The sequence below is a fragment of the Zerene cesonia genome, chromosome 8 (assembly GCF_012273895.1).
Source record: "Zerene cesonia ecotype Mississippi chromosome 8, Zerene_cesonia_1.1, whole genome shotgun sequence".
Taxonomy (NCBI): domain Eukaryota; kingdom Metazoa; phylum Arthropoda; class Insecta; order Lepidoptera; family Pieridae; genus Zerene; species Zerene cesonia.
Genome location: NC_052109.1, coordinates 3,734,771 through 3,758,683, shown reverse-complemented (window position 1 = coordinate 3,758,683; position 23,913 = coordinate 3,734,771). Strand labels below are relative to the sequence as shown.

The following is a 23,913-nucleotide window of genomic DNA, read 5'->3' as shown; positions in this document are numbered from 1 at the left end:
TGTCGGCTGGAAATCAAGAGATGTCTCTCTCATTATTGTTTAAAAGGCCTCGAATAACGGCGTAGGGACATAATAAAACATATTCAAAAGTTAAATGTTAAGTTACTGACATCATTGGGGTACAATGATGACAATAACTTTATCAAACATTTTGATCATACAAAATTTATAAGGAAAGCCCCCATTATTCCACAAAGGGCAAATACAAACAATACGTCTTGGTCATATTTTTAAATTAAAAGCAATTTACCAATAATAGTTGTATTGCCGTGTTCACTTTACTTATGAATGTGGGCGCCAGTTGCGCTGTTGCGTGTGTCACGTCGAAATAGCGACTCAAGGTCCTCTGCAATTTTAAAATTTCTTTAATTTTATATAATTAAAAAATTATTACATTCAACATAATAAATACTGTTTTGCCCAAATTCCCCAAATTCAAATATCTATATTGAGTTAATGTCTAATGATGTTTTTAAAATAACATTAGATATTATAATATTTACTAATTTGCCTCAATCAAAATTGCAGAGTTTAATGCTTTCAAAAGCTTAATCATGCAAAAAGGCAGTTTATTTTCCTAGAGAGGCATTTATATGTAAATTTTTTGGTCTTGATTGGCATTCATATTAGTTAAAGCTATTAGACTCAGTATTTTTGAATTGTTATACCCAATACTAACCTGACTATTAAAAAACAGTCTTCAATCAGAAAGTTCTATAATAAATAGACATCTTAGAATTGACACACTACCGTAAATAAAATATAATAAAAGTAGGATTAAGTGAGTAACTTACTGGTGGAGGCAGACTAATATATCTTATAACAAAACCAGCCGCAACCAAAGCTGCATCTCTTCCCACAATAAGAAGGGTCAAGGCTAAGGGTATAAGATTTTGCCAGGTAAGGCATATGAATAATGTGGCAATCAAAACTTTATCTGCCATTGGATCGAGGAAGGAACCCATTTTTGATGCCTGTCCTTCCCAATTACGAGCTATCCAGCCATCAAGCTAAAAAGGTAATTAAAAATCAAAGAAGTTGTTTTATTGTATGACGGAAGCTTTTAAAGATGCATTTGAACAAAAAAGAGAAAAAATTAAAGAAGATTAAATTATCACATGATATAAACTAATTTCTGGAAAGCAAGAACAAAAAAAACAATAAGAAAAAAAAGTAACTAAATTTTAATAGAAATTGAAGGAGACTTATTGTTAAGCATAGCTTCTCTTGTATTGAATTTTTAGCTGCTTATATGTATTGGCATTTTTAACTTACCAAGTCTGTAATACCTGCAAATGTAAGTAATCCAAGTGCTAGGTTGTAATCATCTTGCAAAATTACATAACCTAAATATGGAGACATTGCTATTCTCATTACACACAGTACATTTGGAACTGTGAATACATTTTCTTTCTGCAAGTATTAATTTGTAATTTGTTTGAGTAATAAACACTGAGGTTAAATTTCATTACAATTTTTTTTAAGTTATTAGAATTTTACTCACCTCTACAACTCCTTCAAGTTTTTCTTTGACTTTTGCTTTTGTCTCCCTTATATCTTTAATAATATGATCTTTTTTCTCCCTTAATTTTTGACTCGTTATTTCCTTGTGTTGTTTTAAGTCACGAACAATTTCAACTCCTTTTTGTCTAATTTTATGTTCTGTGTCTTTAATTTTTTCTCTTTTTTGTTCAAATGCATCTTTAAAAGCTTCCGCTTTTTTTTCAAAATTTTGCAGGGAATTTTTATGATCTGACGAAAGACACACTATCGATGAAACACATATCGAATGTCTTGGATAATGCCGCTTACCAACATTTGAATTGTTTACAGTTGTTATAGAACTAAATTGTTTGGAATACAAACTATAAAGTTCTTTGTAGAATTTGTACGTTCTGAATCTCATAATTTATCAATACCAAAAGAATAACGCGGCTAGGATAATAAGCTAAGTTAATTTAGACATATTATAACCAAAAATTTTCACACGCATTTATCTACTGTTACATTTCAAGTATATTTTGAAGATTTGTAAACTACACGAATAAAAAGTTACTTTTTACCAAATTTTTCAATTTATTTGCCAACAAATACAAATAATTTAATTTGCTGTTTTTTTTTTTTGAATCAGATGATCCTAATTTGTTGACATATTTTTAAGTTTTTGACATTTTGCTGCAAAGTACCAGATCAAAAATTTAGTACCTATGGTACAGTAACATTAAGCACAGATATAATAAACGACATTAAACTACGAGTATATTTCTATATTTATTATAATTATAATACATAATATAATGTTATTATAAATCGTAATATATCATAATATTATAAAAAGGAAAGATTTGGTTTTTTGTTTGTTTCAAATGAAGAGGCTCCGAAAATACTCGACCGATTTAAAAAATTCTTTCACCGTTAGCAAGCTACACTATTCCCGAGTGACATAGACTATATTTCATTTTCAAAATAATTAGGGATGATTACTAAAACTTTAATAATCTAACCCAAGGTGTAAAAAGTAGAAGAAAATCTTCAACAAAATGATGTATTACAATTTTGCAGGATACATCAATATTCATGAAAATGCCACAACAGCATGTCTCTATCTTATATAAACTATAAATCTGGTCACAATAAGCGTCCTTCTATTATAATAAAATTATTAAAATACCACCGCCAGAAAAGGCACTTTATTCTTAAGATATTGATCCTTATCGAAATAAATAAATCATTATTTAAGACTACTTCATATCACCTTTTTTAAATGATTCGATTTTAAATAATATAAAAAAACTCCGCTCGGCTAGCTAGGCGTTGAAGAATGACGTGAGGGGAGTCAACATCACAAAATTAATTTACCGAGTAGCACATCCGCGATCCGCATTATTATTATCACCGTGCGAAGCCGGGATGAGCTGCTAGTATTTTATAAGGGCACAAGTTACCTAAACATAAATAAAAAAAAAAAAAAATTAAAAATAGCAGACCTATGCAAAGTTAAGCGTTTATCATTATTATATAGTGCCTTACAAGGTTAAAAAAACGTTATTATATATTTTTCATTGCATTGCATCACCAACTTAAATGTATAGTAACATCCGATATTTTATTGAAGAATTTAACACCAATGCATGCAAAGGAATTACTGATCTTTGCTAAGCTTGATTTGATACAATTTAATTTAACATAATATAATACAATTATATCCTTCAATTTTGTACGGACGGAAGCCTTAAATAAAAAAATATTACTTATAATTTTACTCTTCGGTTTTATATAGACACTAGATTTAGATATATTGATCTAATATACTTAATAAGAGATTATTACTGTTACTGACTAGTGTTTTGAAGCGACAACTCTTTATTTTAGTTACTTCCATAAACCGACTTTCGACTTTTACTACCTACGAGATCAAAGGCTAAAGAATAGTATTACAACGTAATACTAATTTATTCTGTGGTTATACCATAATGTCACTGAACATATGATAGGTGTTGTCAATGTCATTTAATTTTCGACAAATATTTTAAAGTTTGTTCATTGGTGTTTCGACTTTCGTTCTAAAAAAGATTATTTTAGTGATTCTTCTGAGTCTCAGAACTTGTGTTTATATTTTTGCTCCACTTTGCCTTATTGGTGACTATTCGATATCAATTGCAAATTTTTAACATAACTGTTTATTATTCGTCGCATCTTCTTTATAAGTTAGCTTGATATAATGTCACAAAGAAAATAAACTTGCCAGAGTTGTTTACAATATTTCATTAGACATTTGTAATCTTGAAATAAGATACATTTACTAAACATTGATTTAAAAGCATTATGTGCATACTGTCATTGTAATGTATCCTAATAGGTATTGGGAAATGATTTTATAATAAGAAAAAAAAGAATACTTGTAGGTCGAACATATAAGCTTTTCTGTGATATGCAAAATAAATACACGGTCATATAATACTGATACGAGATGAATGAAGAGGAATTGAAATATATGCTTTGTCTCCTTGAAGACCTAACACCTGAAATATATGATGTAAGTATGGTTATCCTTTATATAGTTATAAAGAAGGAAGTGTTTTTTGTTTGTCTTCTTTTCACGTCGCAGCAGAACTTTTTTTAGTATGACTTTTGTGGCTGTATATACCTAAGAGGCTAAAAAGTGATAAAGGTTACTATTTTCCATGAAGAGACATCTCATTCCTGTTGGAGCTTCTTTTTACAATAAAGGGTTTCGCGGTCGGAAAGCTAGATTTTAATATGTGCATTTTGGGAACACTTACCTAATTATTGTCATTCAAAACAAATTTATTTAAAATGATATATTTTATAGTTATATTTATTGTTCGGTAATATAAAACCACAGGAGTTTAGTGAATTGATTTGTATTACTCAAATTTATATCAAAAGAATAATTTTTATATTTAAGTAAGTGGTGCATATGAGGTATATTAAAAAACAAATTTAATTAATAATTTCTTTTAGGAAATTCATCAAATATATGACAATATTGGAGAGTCAAAGTTGGTTCCACCACTTACAGAAAATGCATTGCAATTCCTTCAACAAAATTTAAAAAATAATCCCGTTACAACATCTTTAATTTTAAATTATCTTCAAGAAAATGTAGATACTAAGGATGCCCATAAGATTCAAGAACTCTATGTAGAAGTATTGGAAACTGAAGTAGTGGAGAACAATCCAGATAGACTAATTACAATATTGACTTTAGCTAAATATGATAAGTTTTTACCCCAGTTTACAGGCAAAATTCTGAGTTTTGTCACTGCAGATACCTTTAAACAACACAGGAAACAGATTTTAATGAGCTTGGTACCACAAAAATTGCCTGAATTAATTCAATCTGCAAGTAATATTATTCATAACAAAGAGGCACATAAGGATTTCAAACTTACAGCTGAATACATGATAGAATTATGTTATGAGGACAAAGTACATTGGCTATTGAAAGCTGCACAAATTTATAAACAACAATTGCATGACATGAAGACGGTTACATTTCAAATAAATAACTTTACAAAGCAATTACTCATAATGGTGCTAATAGATTTAACAAACTGTCCCGAAACATATGATTTAACATCTCTCGTCAATCAATTGACTAATATATTTTCAATATTGGATACTTATACTTCGTTGGATAAACAATTACAATTCTACTTAACTGAAGTAAAAAGAGAACTTACTTTAATCAAATTTTGTTTGGAGAACAATTGCAAAATTATGACCACTTCTATTTTTAGTCAAGTACTGGTGCAGAGTGCTTTGACTGTTATATCTCAAGTATGTAGGCTTTCTAAAGTGGATAGATATAAAGTGACTCAATTATTAAATATGAATAATGATTTCATATCTGAATTAAAAGTACTGAGCAATAAATCAATGTGCAAGAATAAAACAACTGGTATAAATTGGGATATATCCATTTACAACAGTTATTGCACAATAACTAAAGTAATAGACATTATATTGGATTCATCAGAGGACTCGACAAATCCAGAGGAAATAAATTGTTCCATGGAAGACATTAAACGTCTAGTTCTGTCAATTCAGCCATTGCAAAGTTGTATTGAAGTCATAGAAAACATATTTTCTTGCTTGTTTTTGAGATATGAGTATCTGTCATGTTATGAACACAATCAAGACTTTCCATGTGGGACACATTCAGAATGTTCATATTTTTATTCAAAGAAACAAAGTAAGGCATCGAAAGGTGTCAAGAGTTTGCACACTGGTTTTATGTGTAACTCATTCATAACGCAAATCCTTTTAGATACTTTAAAGATATGTTTGGAAAATTTGACTGAAAAAAAAGAAGTAATAAATTGCACAGATTTGAATGTCTTGGCTAGATTCAGAAGACTGGTAGATGTAGTGAATCACTCAATATGGAAACTGCAACTTGTGTCCTCCCTCTCTCCAAATTTAAACCCAATAAAGTTGAAATTATGTATGGATTATGTTGAGGTTGATATGAGCAGTGAGGATGAAGAAAGTGAATTTGAAGTTAAAGTAACTAGGAAAAAACCCAAAGTACGGAGGCGACACACAAATCCAAAGCCTGAAATGGAACAAGCCATGCTCACCTCTACAATTTCTGCATGTGACGAAGGTAAATCAAAAAAAAATATTATAGCTACTAAGTACAAAAAAAATGTTTTATGCTCTACACTCAGAAAAAAAAAACAATACCCTTGCTTCAAGTCTACCCAATCTGAGACTTTGTAGTTTTGTTTTCTTTTTTCTCTTGTGTTTTGTAATTCCAATTGTAATTAATTTTAATATGGTTGGATTTACTTAAAAATTTTTGCTTTTTCTTTTAAAATGCACTAACTTTAGATCACATTTTGAAATGAACTTTGGATGTAACATATTCCCTCATTTTTTCCTTTTATTTTAACTTTCATTTTTTTAACCTACCCTGGCTTCGCCCGTGGTACATGTATATATGATTTTATATGATATATATGATTTATTACCCATTTATTGAGTAAGGCCTAGCCTTCCTCAATAAATGGACTATCTAGAACTGAAATAATTTTTAAATTGGACCTCGGAGTAGTTCCTTAGATTAGTTTAGTTCCTTAGATCTAAGGAAATACTGCTCCTTAGATTAGTGCGTTTAAACAAACAAACTCTTGCTTTATAATATCAGTATAGATTAATATAAATACTAATGTCAGTGATGTTTCACTTTATGTAAAGTAACAGACAAAAATGAGTGGTTACTATATTATGATAACTTTCACTAAAATACAATATTTATATGTTATGAAACTTACTGATTTTCAGCTTACAGCAGTAAAACAACATCAATTGACTTTATATCTATAATGTTAGCAAAACCCAATTGCCTGGTTGCATTAGCACTATACCATAATGATTTCCCAAAAGCCAATCAAATTTTAGAGGTAAGTTTATTTGTGTTTTATATTGTTCTTAGAATATGATCAAATTTTTCATAACATTTTATTTCATAATCTGTAGGCTTATAATGGATTTCTTTGTTACAAGTTTTAAGAACTCCAGGGGGATTATTTTGTATATAAAACTTTGCGTCCTGAATTGTTTCTTCGGGTTTGAAAAATTTGCAAAACAAAAAACAGCAACACCAACCTGAAATATAAGTGTAAATGAAGGTACTTAGAAAAAAATCAGTTATGCTCGAGTTAATAATAACTACATACATTTAATATTCTTAAATACCTTTACTGCACCAAAGAGGTACAGCGATAATTATATAAATAATAAACCACACTTTAACAATTTTCCATATTCGACTTAATGCTATTTTATATGATATTCTCTTAGTTTTACAATCATCATACAAATCTTTGATAGATTTCAAAAAAACCATTTTATTAATGTCAAGTTTCAATGTTCTGCTTGAATCTGTTAAATAAAAAGAAATCTTCAATTATCCTTAACATTTGATAAATTCATAGAAAAATGTACCTAATTACATTTTTTATAATGTGGTATATATATTTCGTATATAAAATAAGAAACAGCGAATAAATAATGAAAAGAGTACTAATAGTTACTTTTTAAATCTGTTGTAAGATTAATAATAGAATGAACCGGCTCTTCATGTTTTGATGATGAAATTTCTAAATCGTGTTCTGTTTTCTGCTGAAGAAACTGAAATCCATAAATTTTCATTACGTATTTAAATGAGTTATTGCTTCCGCGTCTACAGATGCAACTTTATCAACTCATTAAAACGATATTGAGTCATTCACCCAATTATGTTGGCATAACGACTCTTTATAATTTATTTTGTTTACAATTACTTGAATTGTAAACAAAATAGAACATAAAATTATATTGTTTACATTGTAAGAGAGCATAAGATAAGTTATACAAATAAATGATACATCAAATCAAATATCTATACAAACATGTTCATTTTATATAATTACAATTTTGATTTAAAGAATATCTTATTACAATTGAATAATATATTTCAAGAAGTAACAAATACCTTGCGCTTTATAGGAGACTTGGGGGAAAATGTTAAGCAGGCTGCTACAAAAATGAGTGCAAGAATTAAATTAATTATATAAAACATTGAGCATGTTTCAATCATCAAGACATTAATTGATGAATGATGTCACCTATTTTTAAATCTATTCCTAGGAATACTTTATAAAGTTTTTATGTACATTTATGGAAACAAGAAAAGAAAACAATCAATACGAATGCTACTGTGTTTCTGTGTTTCGCGCCATGAGTGGGGGAGCCGGAGACCCTCTTTATTTTCCTAACCCTTCTCAGTCCATTTTTTATCTCCGGTGTCAATCATTTACTTATCGCTTAACTGAAAAATTCGCAACTTCGTCAAATTTTCCAGCTAGGTTGTCCGCACTGACTTCAAAAAAAAAACCAACAATAACTTTTTTTTTTATTATTTCAGATGTTTGACCTTTCTGATTCTGAAATAGCTACTGAAGTCACATTCACGGAACAATTAAGGCATTTGATTTCAAAACTAAAGAATATTGTTTGCTATCGGGATTTTTCTCGATATCCTACCAAAGAGTTGTCCGCGTTGTCAGTTGTTTCAACAGAAGTAATGGGTCTTGTAGAAGGATTTTTAGCTGCAAACAGAGCACCAAACTCTTTTGACATAATTGAACTGGGTTCCCGTCATCCCCATTTGCAGCTTTATAATCACCAGAATTCTCCATTTATTAATGCTGTAGATATTCTAATCAGCAGTGGTCTCAACAGAGAAATAACTTATGGCCTCATCAATGTTGTGGAAAGGAAATTGGCCGAAGTCAGAAGTAGTACTGATGTTACCTCAGTGAAAAAAATCAATTATATAAGATTTGTGGAAGATATCGCGAGCGTTACTTTTGAAATATTTGGCAACACAGACAAGTCATTTGATTTTCCTGATAGTATATGCGCATTAGTAACAGATTGTCGTATTCCCATAAAACACAAAGAGTTCTGTAAACTCAATCAATTATCCAAAGAACTAAGACAATGCTGTTTGGATTTGGAAGATCTTGTGGTTCCTCCTAATTTTAATAAGAAAGATGAAAATTTATTGCAAAGATATCATCAAATCTACATGAATGTGGTGGCAACATCTGACAAAGATATCTGTAATATTGCGGAAGTGACACGAAACGGAACAAAAAAATCTAGAATACATTATCTTAGAAAATGCTATATGTACACAAAATCCGTTTCGCAATTAGAACAAGAGAATATTCTAAAAGATACAGCTTCGTCTACCGATACACCTTACTTTGCAGTACTTGAGCGACATTTACACGACATATTTGGTAAAATGATAAATAATAAAGATTTACCGATAGCATTCTTGGAACCAATATGTAAAAAACTAAATGTGAATTTGATACCCAAGCTCATCCTCAATTTTTGCCCTTCCATTACTTTAGTGGGCACTTCAAAAGAAGCAACTGAAGAAACTTTTAATACTTTACTGCACATTGTGTTCGATTTTAAAAACCCGGAAGAAAAATTGTTTATTGACCCTATTGCTGATTTTGCGCCCTTACCGCGTACTCCAGATCCACAATGTCTTACATACGTCGTTTTACATAATTGGGTATTGGCACATATAATAAAAAAGATCCATACATCACTTAATGAAAATGATATGCAGCAAAGTATTGATGCGAGAACGAAGTGTTTAAACAAATATATGGATCTAGAGAGATTCGACCATACCAAAGTATTATTTAACGGCAACAAATATTTGGCGTCTTTGCATACTTTAATTGATCTCAATAAACTATTTACATATATGCCAAAATTAATTGAGTGTGGAAAAATATCACAATGCTTAAAAATAATAGATGCGCTCTCTGAACGTCAAGTTATGAGCAGTGCAAACTTAAATAACTTGAGGGACCTAATTCTATTTAAATTAGCGACAAACTCTAAAGTTAGTCACAATTGGAAGTATTGCCAATATCTGAAATGTCCGGAATTGAAAGTTGATTTAATTTTAAATAATTTGAATTGTTGGCCAGCTGAAGGTGCCCTTGAAGTCGTTGACTATTTGCGTTTCCTTTTCGACAAAACTGCTGTAGAAGACAACCTGTATAAGAGTTGTACTGATTGGTTGATTAAAATACCTCTGTATGAACAGGTAATGTACCTAGCACCTAAATTTATGATTTATTTTAACATCAATAAACTGAACAGTAAATAATTTACATTATACAATTATTGACTTCTAGATTGCGTCCATAATGGGATTTAATCATTGGTATGCAATTTATGAAAAATCCAACGAAAATCCTGAGCAAATTGTCGAAGTGCTTATGGATAGTCAACAGGTACATTATGTGATTTTATAAAGCTTATATGTTACTAACACGGTTAAATTTAAATCTATATAAGAAAATAATGTATTACTGTTTTCAGTTTAAATTGTGTCTGGATTGGGCTGATATTCATAACGTAACGGAACATATGAAAAATTTAATAGTCGTGAACTTATTACGACAGTTATTTGAGTACTCAAATCAAGCTACTCCAGCCGCTGTCCAAGAGCTACTCCGACGTCTTTCTACATCTGAAGCTTTAGACTTAATATTAGGCGAAATGTCTAAAGTCCGAAATGTAGAAATACTTGAAGTATGTCTCGAATATATCAACAGTCATTCGAATTCATGGCGTTCGTTCGAAAACCTGAAATTCGGCTTGCGAATTGTTCTTGAAATGGATCCGAGTCTGAGACATCTCTTCTGGGATTTGATTGAGAAACCTATTCTGATGATAGAACAGCTGTTGATGAATGCAAAACTGGAAATCCTTACGGATATTCTTAATAAAATATCACCAAATTTGAAGAACGATCCTAACGGCGACTATCTATACTACAACATGAAAACAATTGAGACTGTGATGATATCTCAAAATTCAGTTGATTCTTTACTGAGATACTATGCCGAAAAAGCTTTAGATATGAGAAACACGCGAAACACGTGTCCCTCGCCACCAAAGCCCTGGGACGACGCATTGTTACAGTCGATAGATTCAATTAACTTGGAAGGAGTTTCGCGACCGTTCGTAATGCCTGAACTTGTACCAGCAAAAGATCAGTGGGTTGAGGATTATACCACGGACAGGTGCATGTTGTGTAAAATATCCATCTTTTCTATGATTATACGCCGACATCACTGTCGTCGATGCGGACGCCTAGTATGTCACGCTTGTTCGAGAAATAGGATGCAGGTGAAATATTTTCAGTCATATTATGAAGATTTTTATACACGCTACACTTTAGTGATGGACGAAACTTCGATAGTTATTTCAAGATCTTATTTTAAGATCTTTACGTTAAACTAGATTATATACTTTGGTATGCTATGCTTTGGTACTTTTTTGTAATTGTTTTCTATCAAACCTTTCAGGTGCCGACTTACCCCAGCGGCGTCAAGTTTCGCGTTTGCGACGATTGTTACATTCAAACAATGAATAAAAAGTCAAGTGCGGATCAAGATCACCTAATAACGAGTAGTAACTCGGACTCGGCTGCCAGCGGTGTTACTTGCATGGACTGGAGCTTGTCCACAAACGCAAAAAAGAATGATGCAGTTCGAGAGGAGTTCAGTTATGAATTCACGCCAAATGTTACTTTGTGCTTGTCTATTATGAAAATGCACACTATTAACTTGGATTATCCGAGGTTAGACAGTCATTTTATTAAAAGTAAACCTTTAACAGTCAATTATTCGTTATGTCATATAATTTTTATTAATTGTTTTTTTATGTCGGATAAAAATTAAGTATATCGCCTAAACCTAGGTTCCTGCTCGACCGTAGCGACGAGTTGGCCCGCGAGCTCGCAACCGGCGGGTGCGGAGACTCGCGCTGGCTGGTGCGTGCGCGCCGCTCCTTATTGCTTGCAGCCGCTGAGCTTTATTCCAGGACACCTACAGATAAACCGTTAGTATTGGAAAAATAGTAGTAAAAGAATAAAAAAAATAAACATACAAAAGATAACTACTCACAATTTCGCTCAAAGATTGTCCAAAGCAAAATTCTAGACGAATAGGCATTCGTTTACTACCGAGAGATGAATGAGAAGAGAGAAAAATGATTTTGAACATTACTTCCACGACATAAGGTGTAAATTTGAATGAATATTTATACATACCGCTCGCACACATTTTGACGACATTGAGAAAGTGATACTTCTCCGCAATAAAATGTAGCATATCTCACTCTCTAACCTCTAATCTATCTCCAGACATAAAAATCATATTATAAGAATGCTCCGTTGCAACGTGAAAGGACAAATAAACGCACGCTTTATAATACTAATTTTCGCCCGCAGCTTCGTCTTCGTTTAAAAAACTATCATATGTCCTATCTCGGATTTTAAACTATCTCTGTACCAAATGTCATCACAATCGGTTCAGTGGTAGATATAAAAAAGAGACAGACTGAGTCACTTTCACATTTACATTTACAATATTAGTGGGGATTTGTTATAGAACTATAATTGAGACTGGTGTGTTTGCAACAGCGGGGGCCGCATAGCGGAGACGGGCGCGGCGCACGTGTCGCGCTGCCTGTCGCACGCGGAGGCGATGGCGACGCTGGTGCAGCACCAGGCGCACCACCTCGTGCCGCACCACGGCGCGCATCCCAGTGAGTACAACATCAAAAAAGTTATTTATTTATAAAGAATTTCCAACTAAGAATACAGATAAAATTTTTGGAAAGCTTGCTACATGGTTTTATGTAACTTTAATTACAGTAAAACACAACATTATAGTTATTATTCAAAAAAGTCAAGTTTGATAAAAAAAAATCAAGAATTATAAATACCAAAGTTTGGTGTGTTAAATTAATTAGAATATTAAAATATAATTATTCAAATTAATTCATAACACATAAAAAAACTCTATTCAAGTCCAAGGTCAAGTAAGCCACCACTTTATTTCAGAGTGATTATTTATGTTGAATATAATTAGAAGAGATATTGCTGAAAAATATATTTCCAATATCAATACAATATACAGACGAGACATGCACTTTGACAGATGAACGGGCGTTCATAAAAATTTTGTAATCTATATATATATAAAAGAAAGTTGTGTTAGTTACACTATTTATAACTGAAGAACGGATTAACCAATTTGGCTGAAAATTTGTGCAGAGGTAGCTTGGACCCAGGAGACGGACATAGGGTAGTTTTTATCCCGTAAATCCGACGGGAACGGGAACATGCTAGAAAAACCCCGGGTCTAAATTTCCTGAAACTACGCGGGCATAGCCGCGGGTGGATAGCTAGTATTACATAGAAATCATTGATATAATTCCATTCTGAACTATATATTTACAGGCCAAATAGTTCGATCTCTACTCGAAGCAGAAAAATGGGAACTCGCATTAGAAATAGCTACGAAATCTGGCATACCGCGGACCAGCGTACTCGCCGCTTGGGGTAAGGCGTGTCTTAAAGCTGGCTGTTTTAGAGAAGCCCGACGGAAATTCGCTCTTTGTTTTAAAAACGCACCAAATATATGCGTAGATATGACAGAAGAGTTAGAATATGGTAAAGAGGCATCAGAATCTCATTTTATGAATAGAAAAGTGCGCGGTTTGAGAAGTTCTGATAGATCTATCTCGATGTCGAGTGTGCAGTCGGAGGGCAGAGTGCGCACAAACCCGCCGCTATTGAACGAAATTATTACCATGCTTGAAGAGATGAACTATCCAGTAAACCAACAATTGTTGGATAAAGCTGAAACGATTAAGGTAATTTATATATATATGAATTTTTATTTTTATATAAATATATCACATTTCAAATGTCAGCATAATGGGCGTAAGTCCGTATCTCGTAGGAATATCGGGGTAAAAAGTTGCCTATAAGTTATTCCAGTTGTCCAGCTGTCTACGTACAAAATTTCATTGCAATCGGTTCAGTAGTTTTTGCGTGAAAGAGCAACAAACACACACACATCCTTACCTTAATTAAGAGTAGAATAGGATAGGATTTTGTATCACAATCAATATAAGTAACACTCAGTCTCCCCTCTGACTACGCTCGCTGGAAAGTGTTCGAAACGTCGGGGTAGATAATAATTAAAATCTGTAAGAAACTTCTTAATTTCGAAAAGTTATATTTTTGAAACATTTCAGAGTACGAATGAAAAGTTAACATCAATGAATACCAGCAAGAAAAAACTGCCCCTTGCCGAACCTGCTTTAAACATAATGCACATGCTGGCTAGCGTTAAAAAAATAAAACAGGGAGACTATAGTGACTTTCAAACGGCAACCGTTCCGCAGAAGAAGTCACTGGCTCAAGGTCTTTTACGAAGAAACAATAACTATGAGACAAAAGTGGATTACCAGAACAAAAGACTGGACCCGTTCTTTTATAGGGAATGTGTTTATTATCTCAGCAATTATGGCTCTCATGTTGCGAACATAATGTTTTATATGAAACACAGCACTATGGCCGAAGTTGTAAGATACTGCTATGATAACATGGTCGATAAGGAAACGTTCACGGAATCTGTTTATATGGAATGCCTGAAGAAAGATAAAGTCAACGATATGCTGAAATCGATGACCGAAATGGATAGTACTTTGGAAATGTGGTCGGTATGTACTCGACTTTTCTCTGAAATTAATTTTTTATGGTTTTTTTTTGGTCCTTACTTTGGAATTTTGATATGTTTGTGTGGAGATTAATGTAACGCTAATAAGTTTGTTTTTAGTTTAATGTTTTTGTATTTGCCGACTGAAGCTTTGACAAATACATTTGAGAACAGTTTTTGTATGGGATTGTGTATTTTTGATTGAAGAATAAAGTAATTTTTGTGAAAATGTTTCTTAAATCGCATAGAAGATTCAGACAATACATTGTAAATTAATCCCTAGGACACTTATTCTTATACCACTGTATATCCACTATAATTAATAAAAATGAATTTGAAAAAGAATTTATCTATTCAATATAATGTCGTATGTATTTCTAGGAATACATAATGCACATATGCCGCACGCTAGAAATGAGCAAGCGTCTGGACGCCCTATACGCACTGCAGTGCGGCAGCGGGCAGCACGCGCGCGCGTCCGCCTCGTGCGCGCTGCTGTACTCGCGGCCCGTCTCCACCGGACCGACGTTCGCGACTCTGCTGTCGCGGCAACACCATTTGACCGCGGCTTTGCATCACTTGGGACAGTGTGTTCCGGTTGCGAATAGTATGATTAATTCTTGTAACGTTTGTGTTTCATGTTAAATTAATTATTGTGAGTTTTTGAAAGAATCGATGCCATTTTGTCTGACAATTCCTTGACCCTTCGAAATAAGGAAGTGTAATTAAATGCAATTAAACATGTTTATTTGAAATTAATTTCTTGGTAATAAAGTTTTCTTTTTCTATACACCGTTTCAGAAATAAATGACCCCAAATCGATCCAATTCCATCTGGATAGGAATACTATCGACAATCTAATGACGACTTTCTCCCGTCAAATTGAGCTTGCCAAATACTTAGCGAACTGTGAAGCATCCAATAGATTGACGGAAAGAGTCTTGAAAGAAATCATACCGATGTCGAATATGCGCAGAGAATCAGAAAGCATAGATAATAGGCCATTGACGCTTTTTGGATCTAATACGGATAAAATAAAACTTATCGCCGTGGTTCTGGCTACAGGGCAGTCTATCGAAAGTGGTTTCGAATTAGCATTTAAGTAAGTAATTTTAACTTTTTAATTTCAAAATCTGACAAATGTTACTTTTTCTTCAATATAAATTAAATGGTTAAGAAAATTGGTACTACAGGGAGACATATCATCATAAGCCTATTTTTATGCCATAGCGGGTCTCGAGCATACGCCCCTATTGTGGCATTTCGCAACTTTTTCGTTTAGGGCGATATATATGAGAATTATAGCCCTTGTTGGTGTGCGTGCATTAGCGTAATAATAAAAATCTTATCATTAAGTTCGTCATCAGCACATATATGTTCCCACTGCTGGGACACAGACCTCAGGGTTCAGGCCATAATCTACCACGCTTACCAAGTGCGGGTTGGCAGATGTCACATGTCGTCGAACTTTTGATTCTTGGACATGCTGGTTTCCTCACGATGTTTTTCTTCACCGTTTTAAGCAGAGGTGATGTTATCCACATGTGCAGATAAATTGAAAAATCAATTTATTTCCTGCCTGGTCTCGAACCCCGCCTTATCGATTTTAAAGTCCGAGGTTCTCACCACTTAGCCACCACTGCTTTTTTTATCATTAAGTTATGTAATTTTTTTTTTACATGTAAATGTTTTTTTAGAATAATAACAGAACACAAGCTGGACTCAATGAACATTTATATCCACGTCGCAAAATATTTAGTGAATGTTGATAGATTTATGGAAGTCAAAACATTGGCTAAATGCATCCGTGCTTCCAAAGAAACTGCAGCAAGGTAAGTTTAAAATTTTATTCTCCGTAGTTACCATACAATATAATGTGTTACTCATGTGATATTTTAGATTTTATCGTTATGACATACAAGAAATTGTGTCGAATTATTAAAGAAAAATAATTGACTTATGATCTAATGCCTTGGTACAATCCTTATTTCTTTATTATAAACATCGATTTCTGCTAATATTCGTGACAAGGCTCCACGGATTAATGAGCATCATCTGTTGTATTATTTCATTTCCATTCATTTGATGCACTAAGAAGTAAATGTAGCTAGTACTAATTAGCATATAGGTCTTTGTATTAAGTCGTATGAATATAAAAAATATTGTGTATATTTTTAGTTTAATGAGTGACCAAGTGTTAGAAGCTGGTGTCTCTGCGGTAGTGAGTCGATGTGAAGCTCGAGGACAACTGCATGATGAACAAGCTGAGATACTTATTGCTGATATACACAGTGTGACTATTAAGGTGACTACCAATTCATTGAAATATTTTAAAATTACTTGATTACATATCAAATTTGATTATATGAGTATAGCTACTGATATTCAACACTAATAAAATATTGATCCAATTTGGTGTAATACCATGTAAATTATTCACATACAGACATATCCGTGATTCATTATAAAGATTCATTTTATATTTCATATTTATAAAGATTCTTTAAGAAAGTAGATAAAGTATAATCCTGATGTTAATTTTGTTTTTGCTTGTTAGTGATGCTATTGAAAATAATATTTTGATTTGATTCACTAATTAGTTTTAAGAGTATTGAGTTTCAAAAATTAGTATTAAAAAGTATACAGTCTCTTCATGGTAGAAGCTTACTTTTTGAGTTGGAATTATTTATAAATCAGTGCATAAACAATATTTCAGATATCCTGTTACCTCATATGCCACAATGTTAGCAGTGCCTATATATTGGCAGCTCGTAACGATCGAACCAACGACTTGAGGCGCGTATTACAAGAGGCCGAGAGGCTTGGCAATGACCAAGTACGAAATGCTTGCTTGAAGCGACTCACGTCCAAAAATACCAAACCGTAAAATACTTTTAAAATGTTGTCACTAGTTCTTAATCAAAAGATCTTAATTATCTGTGATTTTATAGCAAGATGATTTTATTTAGAATCTTGGAGTTTATTTAGAATGCAATTTGACAAAGTAATAAAATTAAAAAAGTATTACATAACATTGCATTAAGGCTGAAAATTATTGTAAAAAAAGTATGCCTTTCAACTTCAAACTAATATCTTTTATCTTTAATTGAGATCTTCATTATACTTTGTCTATATCATTAAAGATTTATTAATGTTATTAATGCAATACTTTTTTTTTAAGAAAATATTTATCAAAAAAATTTTACTTTACATATCTAGTAACCAAAATTATTGTGTTCATTAATAATATGTTCAGAAATTGTTAGTTATCTTTTACAATAAATGGTGCAAGTTCTGATTATTATAAAGGAAATATATTATTTAGTCATTATTTTTATATGTATTAACATAGTATGAACTGTTTGTGATAAACTTGGTTAAAAATGCATAGGAAAACTAAGTATTAATGTTATTGGAATAGCTTATTAGATATATTTTGAATCAAATATATAAAAATATTTAACATTCATTATGTTACATGTTAATAAATATATGGTCTCACCTTGTGATATAATCTGTATTACCGCTATTAATGAATATATTATAATTGTTTCAAGTATAATTCTTGTGACATAGTTTTATTTCTTAGCATACCTTTTATCCTTTTAATAATTATGTGAAAGATTAGTGCCACATGTTGTGTATATTATATTTTATTATCTTTAAAATAATACTTTGCACAGAATTTGGCGTCTCCCCAAAAGAAAAGTGTGGCAACTATTTTATATTAACTTTATTAATAGTTTGACTTAAAATATTAATTGGAGACATGGTTGTATACCATCAGCCATAAAGCTAAGACTCCAACTCTTCAAATCTCATGCGAGAGAAAAGCACATTTTAATGGACCTCCACCCTTGGCTGTGGTCGTTGGCACTGCATGTGTGTTGCCCTGAAATGCTTGAATTTTGAATCAGTCTGTAACATCCATATTATATTATTGTGCAGCCATTGCCTTCTTTTTAGGTTTCTTTAACCTCTTTAGTCCATTGATACTTGTTTTAAGCAGATTAGAATAAGCATTTGTGAATGTCTCTACATCTTTTTGTTCAATTACTGTTGATATCTTTTTACTTCGACATTGTGCTCTCATTAAACATCTGTAGTCTGGATTGGGGATGGCAAGGCTTCCATCACGAGGATTAGGCTTAGTGCGACCATCATCTAAAAGTCATAGTTCAAATCGTTAAACGGTATGGAACATTTAATCGAAGTTAGTTAAAACAATATCACAATACATACATCTTTTCATAGTAACAGTAACGGACCCTGATGTACGTGCATTTTGGTAGAGTTTTGATAGTTCTGTTAGAAACTGAAAATATAAGATATGTTAATATATTGAGTATATTCAATGAACTGATTCATTTAATATAATATTGTATAATATACTCACCAAATCGTTAGTTAACAGGACCATGGTTATAAATTTATGTGAAGCTTAAAATATAGAATATATAATATATTTTATATGTGTTATGAACTCGTATATAAATTATCCATCACAATCATTTAATAAATAAAGTGAATCGTGATTTTGAAAGGTTTTTTTTTTACACGAATACAGGAATGCACGACAGTCGACACGTTAAACTTATGTCATATTGACAGTGGCAGTCGACAATATATGACTCTTCAATTGTTGACACGTTTCGAGGTTTTGACAAGCAACCCAACAAATACCTATGCATTCAAAATATAATAAATATATACACAATTTATCAAAGTTAAGTCGTTTTAGCCTAGGTATAAGAAGATATTTATATACATAATAAATTGTACCTCATATTACTTGTATAATCTAAGAAGTATTAAAACTATTTTTTTACATACATAACGATATCTCTTAATATTATTAATGCTGAAGCAACTCCGTCTGAGCTTTATATTTTAACGCCAAAACAGATATACACTTAAGTTTAGGAAAAAACAACAATCGGATGGAAGTGTAATAGTAGTTGAAATAAATAAGGTTGTCATAACATAAAGTGTACGCACGTAGGTTAGCTACTAAATTTGATGTCTTTATTTTATCTATATATATAAAATTCTCGTGTCACAGTTTTCGTTGCCATACTCCTCCGAAACGGCTTGACCGATTCCTCTGAAATTTGGTAAGCATATTGGGTAGGTCTGAGAATCGGCCAACATCTATTTTTTATCCCGATATTCCTACGGGATACGGACTTACGCGGGTGAAACCGCGGGGCGCAGCTAGTATTAAATAAAACATCACTGATTACTATCACTTATTTATATATGACAACTTACACAACAGACACCAATGCATGATTGCTACATAAGCCGAGTATTATTTTAAATAGAAGTTGTCACGGCTCGTTAACGGGCAAAAAAAGATATTTAATAACATATTTTTCTTTATTAAATAAACATATTACTCGCATACGCATGTAATTTAGGGTTTCCAACGCACAAGACGATAAACATGTCCATTAAAACCTACATAAATTGAATACCCATCGAATGATTTGCGTAATCAAAATACCTTAAAAATGTTAATCATATGTTAAACCGCAAGAATATAAATCAAATTATAGCTACATTAGGAGACCTTAGTTCACAGATTAAGAACTACATAGTAACGCCTTTGTTTTTATTATGAGGTTTTAGCTTTTTCTTTGAGATATGCTCATACAAGTATTATCAAGATCACACAGTAACATAAAAAAATATTTTATAATGTACAATGTTAGCATTCGTGTATGGTAAATGTGTATATTGAAATGCCATCTGCATTGAGTTTCCGTCCGAATATCTCGTATAATTAAATTAAATCCATCAAAAAAGAAATCCTAGTCAGACAGTAATATTTTATTACGTAGGTATTAATTCTTTGCTGGTAGATAAGCGATACCTATACCTTTGACCTTGACGGGAATGCATGATAGCTCAGTAAATAACACTGATAATTTCAATACAGAGTTTAAGTGTATATAGGTAATACTTTTATTATACAACTATTTAGGTACATATATATATTTATGATAATAATTATGACGTGTTTATTTGCAATTTACACGAGGGATGTTACAGATGCTATTTTTTGACATCCACAGATACGGATACGTATTGCGTAGGTTTATATACGAAATATTTTAAGCTTATACACACGGATGCGGATCTCAAGATTTTAAAACTATATATTCTCAAGGAATTCCCTACGATTTCTATTAAAATTATAAATGCGATACCCTACCGTGTACCGTTATTGTTACCGTATCGTACCGTTACCGTATATACCTATTAATCCGAATATCGATGTCGAACCGTTGCGGTGGCTTGTGGATGAGAATGTCGGTATCATCCTTATTTTACACAAACAACTCGACGCATAAATTAAAAGTAGTCTGTCAGTACTCATGTGTGATTTGTACTGATAACAGTCTCAAAGTGAAAAAGCGTCTTTACCAAAACAAATAAACAATATTAAGTATGTCTTTTAAAGGTAAGAAAAGAAAGTCGCTAGTGAATATGTTCGATGGATAAGTTTTAACAGTGTAAAATTAATACTACCTTCGGGCAATTTTCTTATACTGTATTAAATCTTTCCAGAACTCCCTTTTTATATTGATGTTACTGCGCAACACGAATCATTAAATTTTATTTATAGGGATATTTCTGACTAATATTTCTTTTATAGTTTCTTTACTTATTATTGAATATTATATATAATCAACTTAAAGGGTGTCATCCTTTTATATCCTCTTAGCTTCCTACGCTACTGCTGCAATTGCTTCTGCCGGAGTTATCGGCGGTGCCTACGCAGCTTACCATCTCTACAATAAGCTACAAAAACCAAAGTTGCCAGAGGAGTGGACACAAGTTGGTACTTTAAAAAACATTTACGTTTATCCGATCAAGTCATGTGGTCCTGTAATTTTAAATTCAGTAGAATGCACTTTACTTGGATTGAAAAGTGGATGGTTGCGGGACAGGTAATTTTAAAACCTATAAAATGTTTGCTTACAGATAGTTACAACTAGTTATATATATTTTTTTGCCTTTTCAGAGTCCTTATGGTAGTGGACGATAAATACAATTTCGTGACGGCAAGAGTTTATCCCGATTTGCTTCTTGTGAAACCTTCTGTTAACAACTCTATCCTTACTTTGAAGCATCCAGACATGGAAACCTTGTCAGTGAATTTGGCTGAGGTAATTAATTTCTGTTTTCAAAAATTTCGTAACGCCTTATATTAAGTATAAATATAATGTAAGTAATTTTTAAAGGGAGAAAAATAAAAGTACTTGGGTACATATAATTTTCTGAAATTCATAGGTGGCTGCATTACAATCTCCAAAAATCGCATCTGTGTGGCAAGTGCAAGTGCCTGTATATGATTGTGGGGGAGAAGCTGCCGAATGGTTTTCTAAGTATGTATCAATCTATATACATGTATGTACTTGATTGAAACAACGCATGAGCAAGCGAAACGATCGTGCCACAGTTACGGCCGGCAGGTGCCAAATTCAAAATTATTTCAAGTAATAAAGCATGTCCGTCCTGTTTTGGTAAAAAGAGCATTATTTTATTTAAATAAATTTATCAACTTACAGAGTGTTGGGTAAGCCAACCTCAACCATGCGACTCGTTTATTATGCCTCGCAAAACTGCCGAAGTCTTAGAGGTGCCAACAGTATGTACAAATTCACAAAAAATGATACGGTATGTAGTTTTATAATGGTACTGTCAAAAAAGTATATTATAATATGTACTTAGGCCCGACTTTAAAATTCATTATATATTTTAGGGAGCCCTTTCTGATGAGGTTTCGTTCAATTTATTAAATGAAGCTTCTGTCGACGATTTAAATAATAGGTTAAAAGACTGTAACGCGTCCCATAGCCGCTTTAGGCCAAACTTTGTGTTAGACGGCGCCCAACCTTACGATGAAGACAATTGGAAGTTTGTGAAGATAGGTGAAAATGTTTTTGAAGTTATTAAACCATGCACCAGGTAATCACAATTACAAGTTTTTCTTTGTAAGGCTTATAAACAGTATTAAACTTTTTAATTTTCTATAGATGCGTATTGACCACGATTGACCCAGAAACCGGGTTGCGTGACGTAAAAGCTGAGCCATTGGAAACCTTGAAGAGGTAATTTATACGTTTTTTAGACACTAGCAATGCAATGCTTGCCTACATTTACTTATTTTACAAGGAAAGTGAATGTAAAAATTAACAAGCTGTTTTCTTACAACTTACAGCTATCGGCAGATACAATACCCTGATGGCCATAAGAATGAAGGAAACTCTCCCCGCATGGGATTACAAATGTCTTTGCGTTCCCCACCAGGAGGGACTATTTCTTTAAATGATCCCATTTATGTTGCATAACATTTATAAAAAATATATATGGAATTTAACATTTTATAGTCTATCTCTACATATAAGCTTCAAGCTAACTTAAAAAATTATTCAAAAATGTAAGGAAAATGTGATAGGTTTATGTAATATGTATGTACGAAACTAAAACAATAAATTATAATATCATGTTTAAGACTTTCATTAATGAAAAAAAAACGTAATTGTTGAACAAATTTATATTTAAATCCGAAGAATTTGCACAGCGATACTTTTAGACAATTCGTTGTCATCACATATAATCATTCGTGCAAACGTGCCTCCGCCGGTACCCTTCGTCAAATGCTCGGGATTTACTACCACACATCCGTTAACTTCCTGAAAAATAAAATACGATTACTGGAATTATCTACAGTTTCCGAAATTAGTGCTAACATCACAACATCATTTATTTGTTAAATCTCACAATAAGGACATATTTTTGTTGCATTTTAAATAATAAGAACTATGCAAAGGAAACATTTCTGTAACAGTTGTCTATTATCATCGGCGAAAAATTAATATTTAGAAGAGACATTTTAATGTTTTGAATGATAATGCAATGGAGATAATAAGGGCCAATTTCACAACTTGGTGATAATGTCACTGTGACCTATATTTACCACTTTTTGACTTGTATTGTAGTCAGTATGTTTTATCCAATTTAGTTATTTTAATAGTAAGCTAAACGAAACCAAAGTAATACTATCTACTAGTATCGTAACTTCATACAAACAGTCCAAATATGAGTTATATCAATGCTTTTGGGTCTGGGTATTTTTTTAACTACCGCGCGGCTGTAGGCATCTATTACAAACTAGCTGCGCCCCGCGGTTTCACCCACGTAAGTCCGTATCCTGTAGGAATATCGGGATAAAAAGTTGCCTATATGTTATTCCAGTTGTTCAGCTATCTAA

General features: G+C 32.3%; 5 protein-coding genes across 6 annotated transcripts in view; 2 read left to right on the top strand and 3 right to left on the bottom strand.

Annotated features, from left to right (window-relative positions):
• Positions 1-198: 198 nt before the first annotated feature.
• LOC119828482 (probable cardiolipin synthase (CMP-forming)) lies at positions 199-2,164 on the bottom strand. Its single transcript, XM_038350644.1, has 4 exons — positions 1,505-2,164; positions 1,276-1,413; positions 795-1,010; positions 199-346 (listed from the first exon to the last, which is right to left on the bottom strand). The coding sequence occupies exons 1-4, from the start codon at positions 1,904-1,906 to the stop codon at positions 236-238; spliced, it is 867 nt and encodes a 288-aa protein (XP_038206572.1). The 5' UTR covers positions 1,907-2,164; the 3' UTR covers positions 199-235.
• Positions 2,165-3,520: 1,356 nt separating this feature from the next.
• On the top strand, positions 3,521-18,192 carry LOC119828418 (zinc finger FYVE domain-containing protein 26 homolog). The gene is made up of 16 exons (XM_038350558.1): positions 3,521-4,036; positions 4,486-6,133; positions 6,814-6,932; positions 8,438-10,153; positions 10,245-10,343; positions 10,432-11,244; positions 11,424-11,698; positions 11,818-11,958; positions 12,542-12,666; positions 13,364-13,779; positions 14,167-14,634; positions 15,012-15,237; positions 15,432-15,732; positions 16,328-16,462; positions 16,809-16,935; positions 17,347-18,192. The coding sequence occupies exons 1-16, from the start codon at positions 3,971-3,973 to the stop codon at positions 17,515-17,517; spliced, it is 6,846 nt and encodes a 2,281-aa protein (XP_038206486.1). The 5' UTR covers positions 3,521-3,970; the 3' UTR covers positions 17,518-18,192.
• A 156-nt stretch (positions 18,193-18,348) lies between these two features.
• On the bottom strand, positions 18,349-19,253 carry LOC119828419 (signal recognition particle 14 kDa protein). The gene is made up of 3 exons (XM_038350559.1): positions 19,027-19,253; positions 18,873-18,945; positions 18,349-18,794 (listed from the first exon to the last, which is right to left on the bottom strand). The coding sequence occupies exons 1-3, from the start codon at positions 19,048-19,050 to the stop codon at positions 18,568-18,570; spliced, it is 324 nt and encodes a 107-aa protein (XP_038206487.1). The 5' UTR covers positions 19,051-19,253; the 3' UTR covers positions 18,349-18,567.
• Positions 19,254-20,937: 1,684 nt separating this feature from the next.
• On the top strand, positions 20,938-23,083 carry LOC119828451 (mitochondrial amidoxime-reducing component 1). The gene is made up of 8 exons (XM_038350602.1): positions 20,938-21,096; positions 21,361-21,586; positions 21,661-21,805; positions 21,930-22,024; positions 22,208-22,316; positions 22,402-22,607; positions 22,676-22,750; positions 22,861-23,083. The coding sequence occupies exons 1-8, from the start codon at positions 21,084-21,086 to the stop codon at positions 22,988-22,990; spliced, it is 999 nt and encodes a 332-aa protein (XP_038206530.1). The 5' UTR covers positions 20,938-21,083; the 3' UTR covers positions 22,991-23,083.
• A 98-nt stretch (positions 23,084-23,181) lies between these two features.
• The window catches only part of LOC119828450 (DNA polymerase alpha subunit B), an 8,140-nt gene continuing 7,408 nt past the window's right edge, over positions 23,182-23,913 (bottom strand). For both annotated transcript variants that reach the window (XM_038350600.1, XM_038350601.1), the window contains one exon: positions 23,182-23,335. In XM_038350600.1, the coding sequence (XP_038206528.1) occupies positions 23,201-23,335 (135 nt within the window). In that variant the 3' untranslated portion in view covers positions 23,182-23,200. The remainder of the gene's footprint in view (positions 23,336-23,913) is intronic.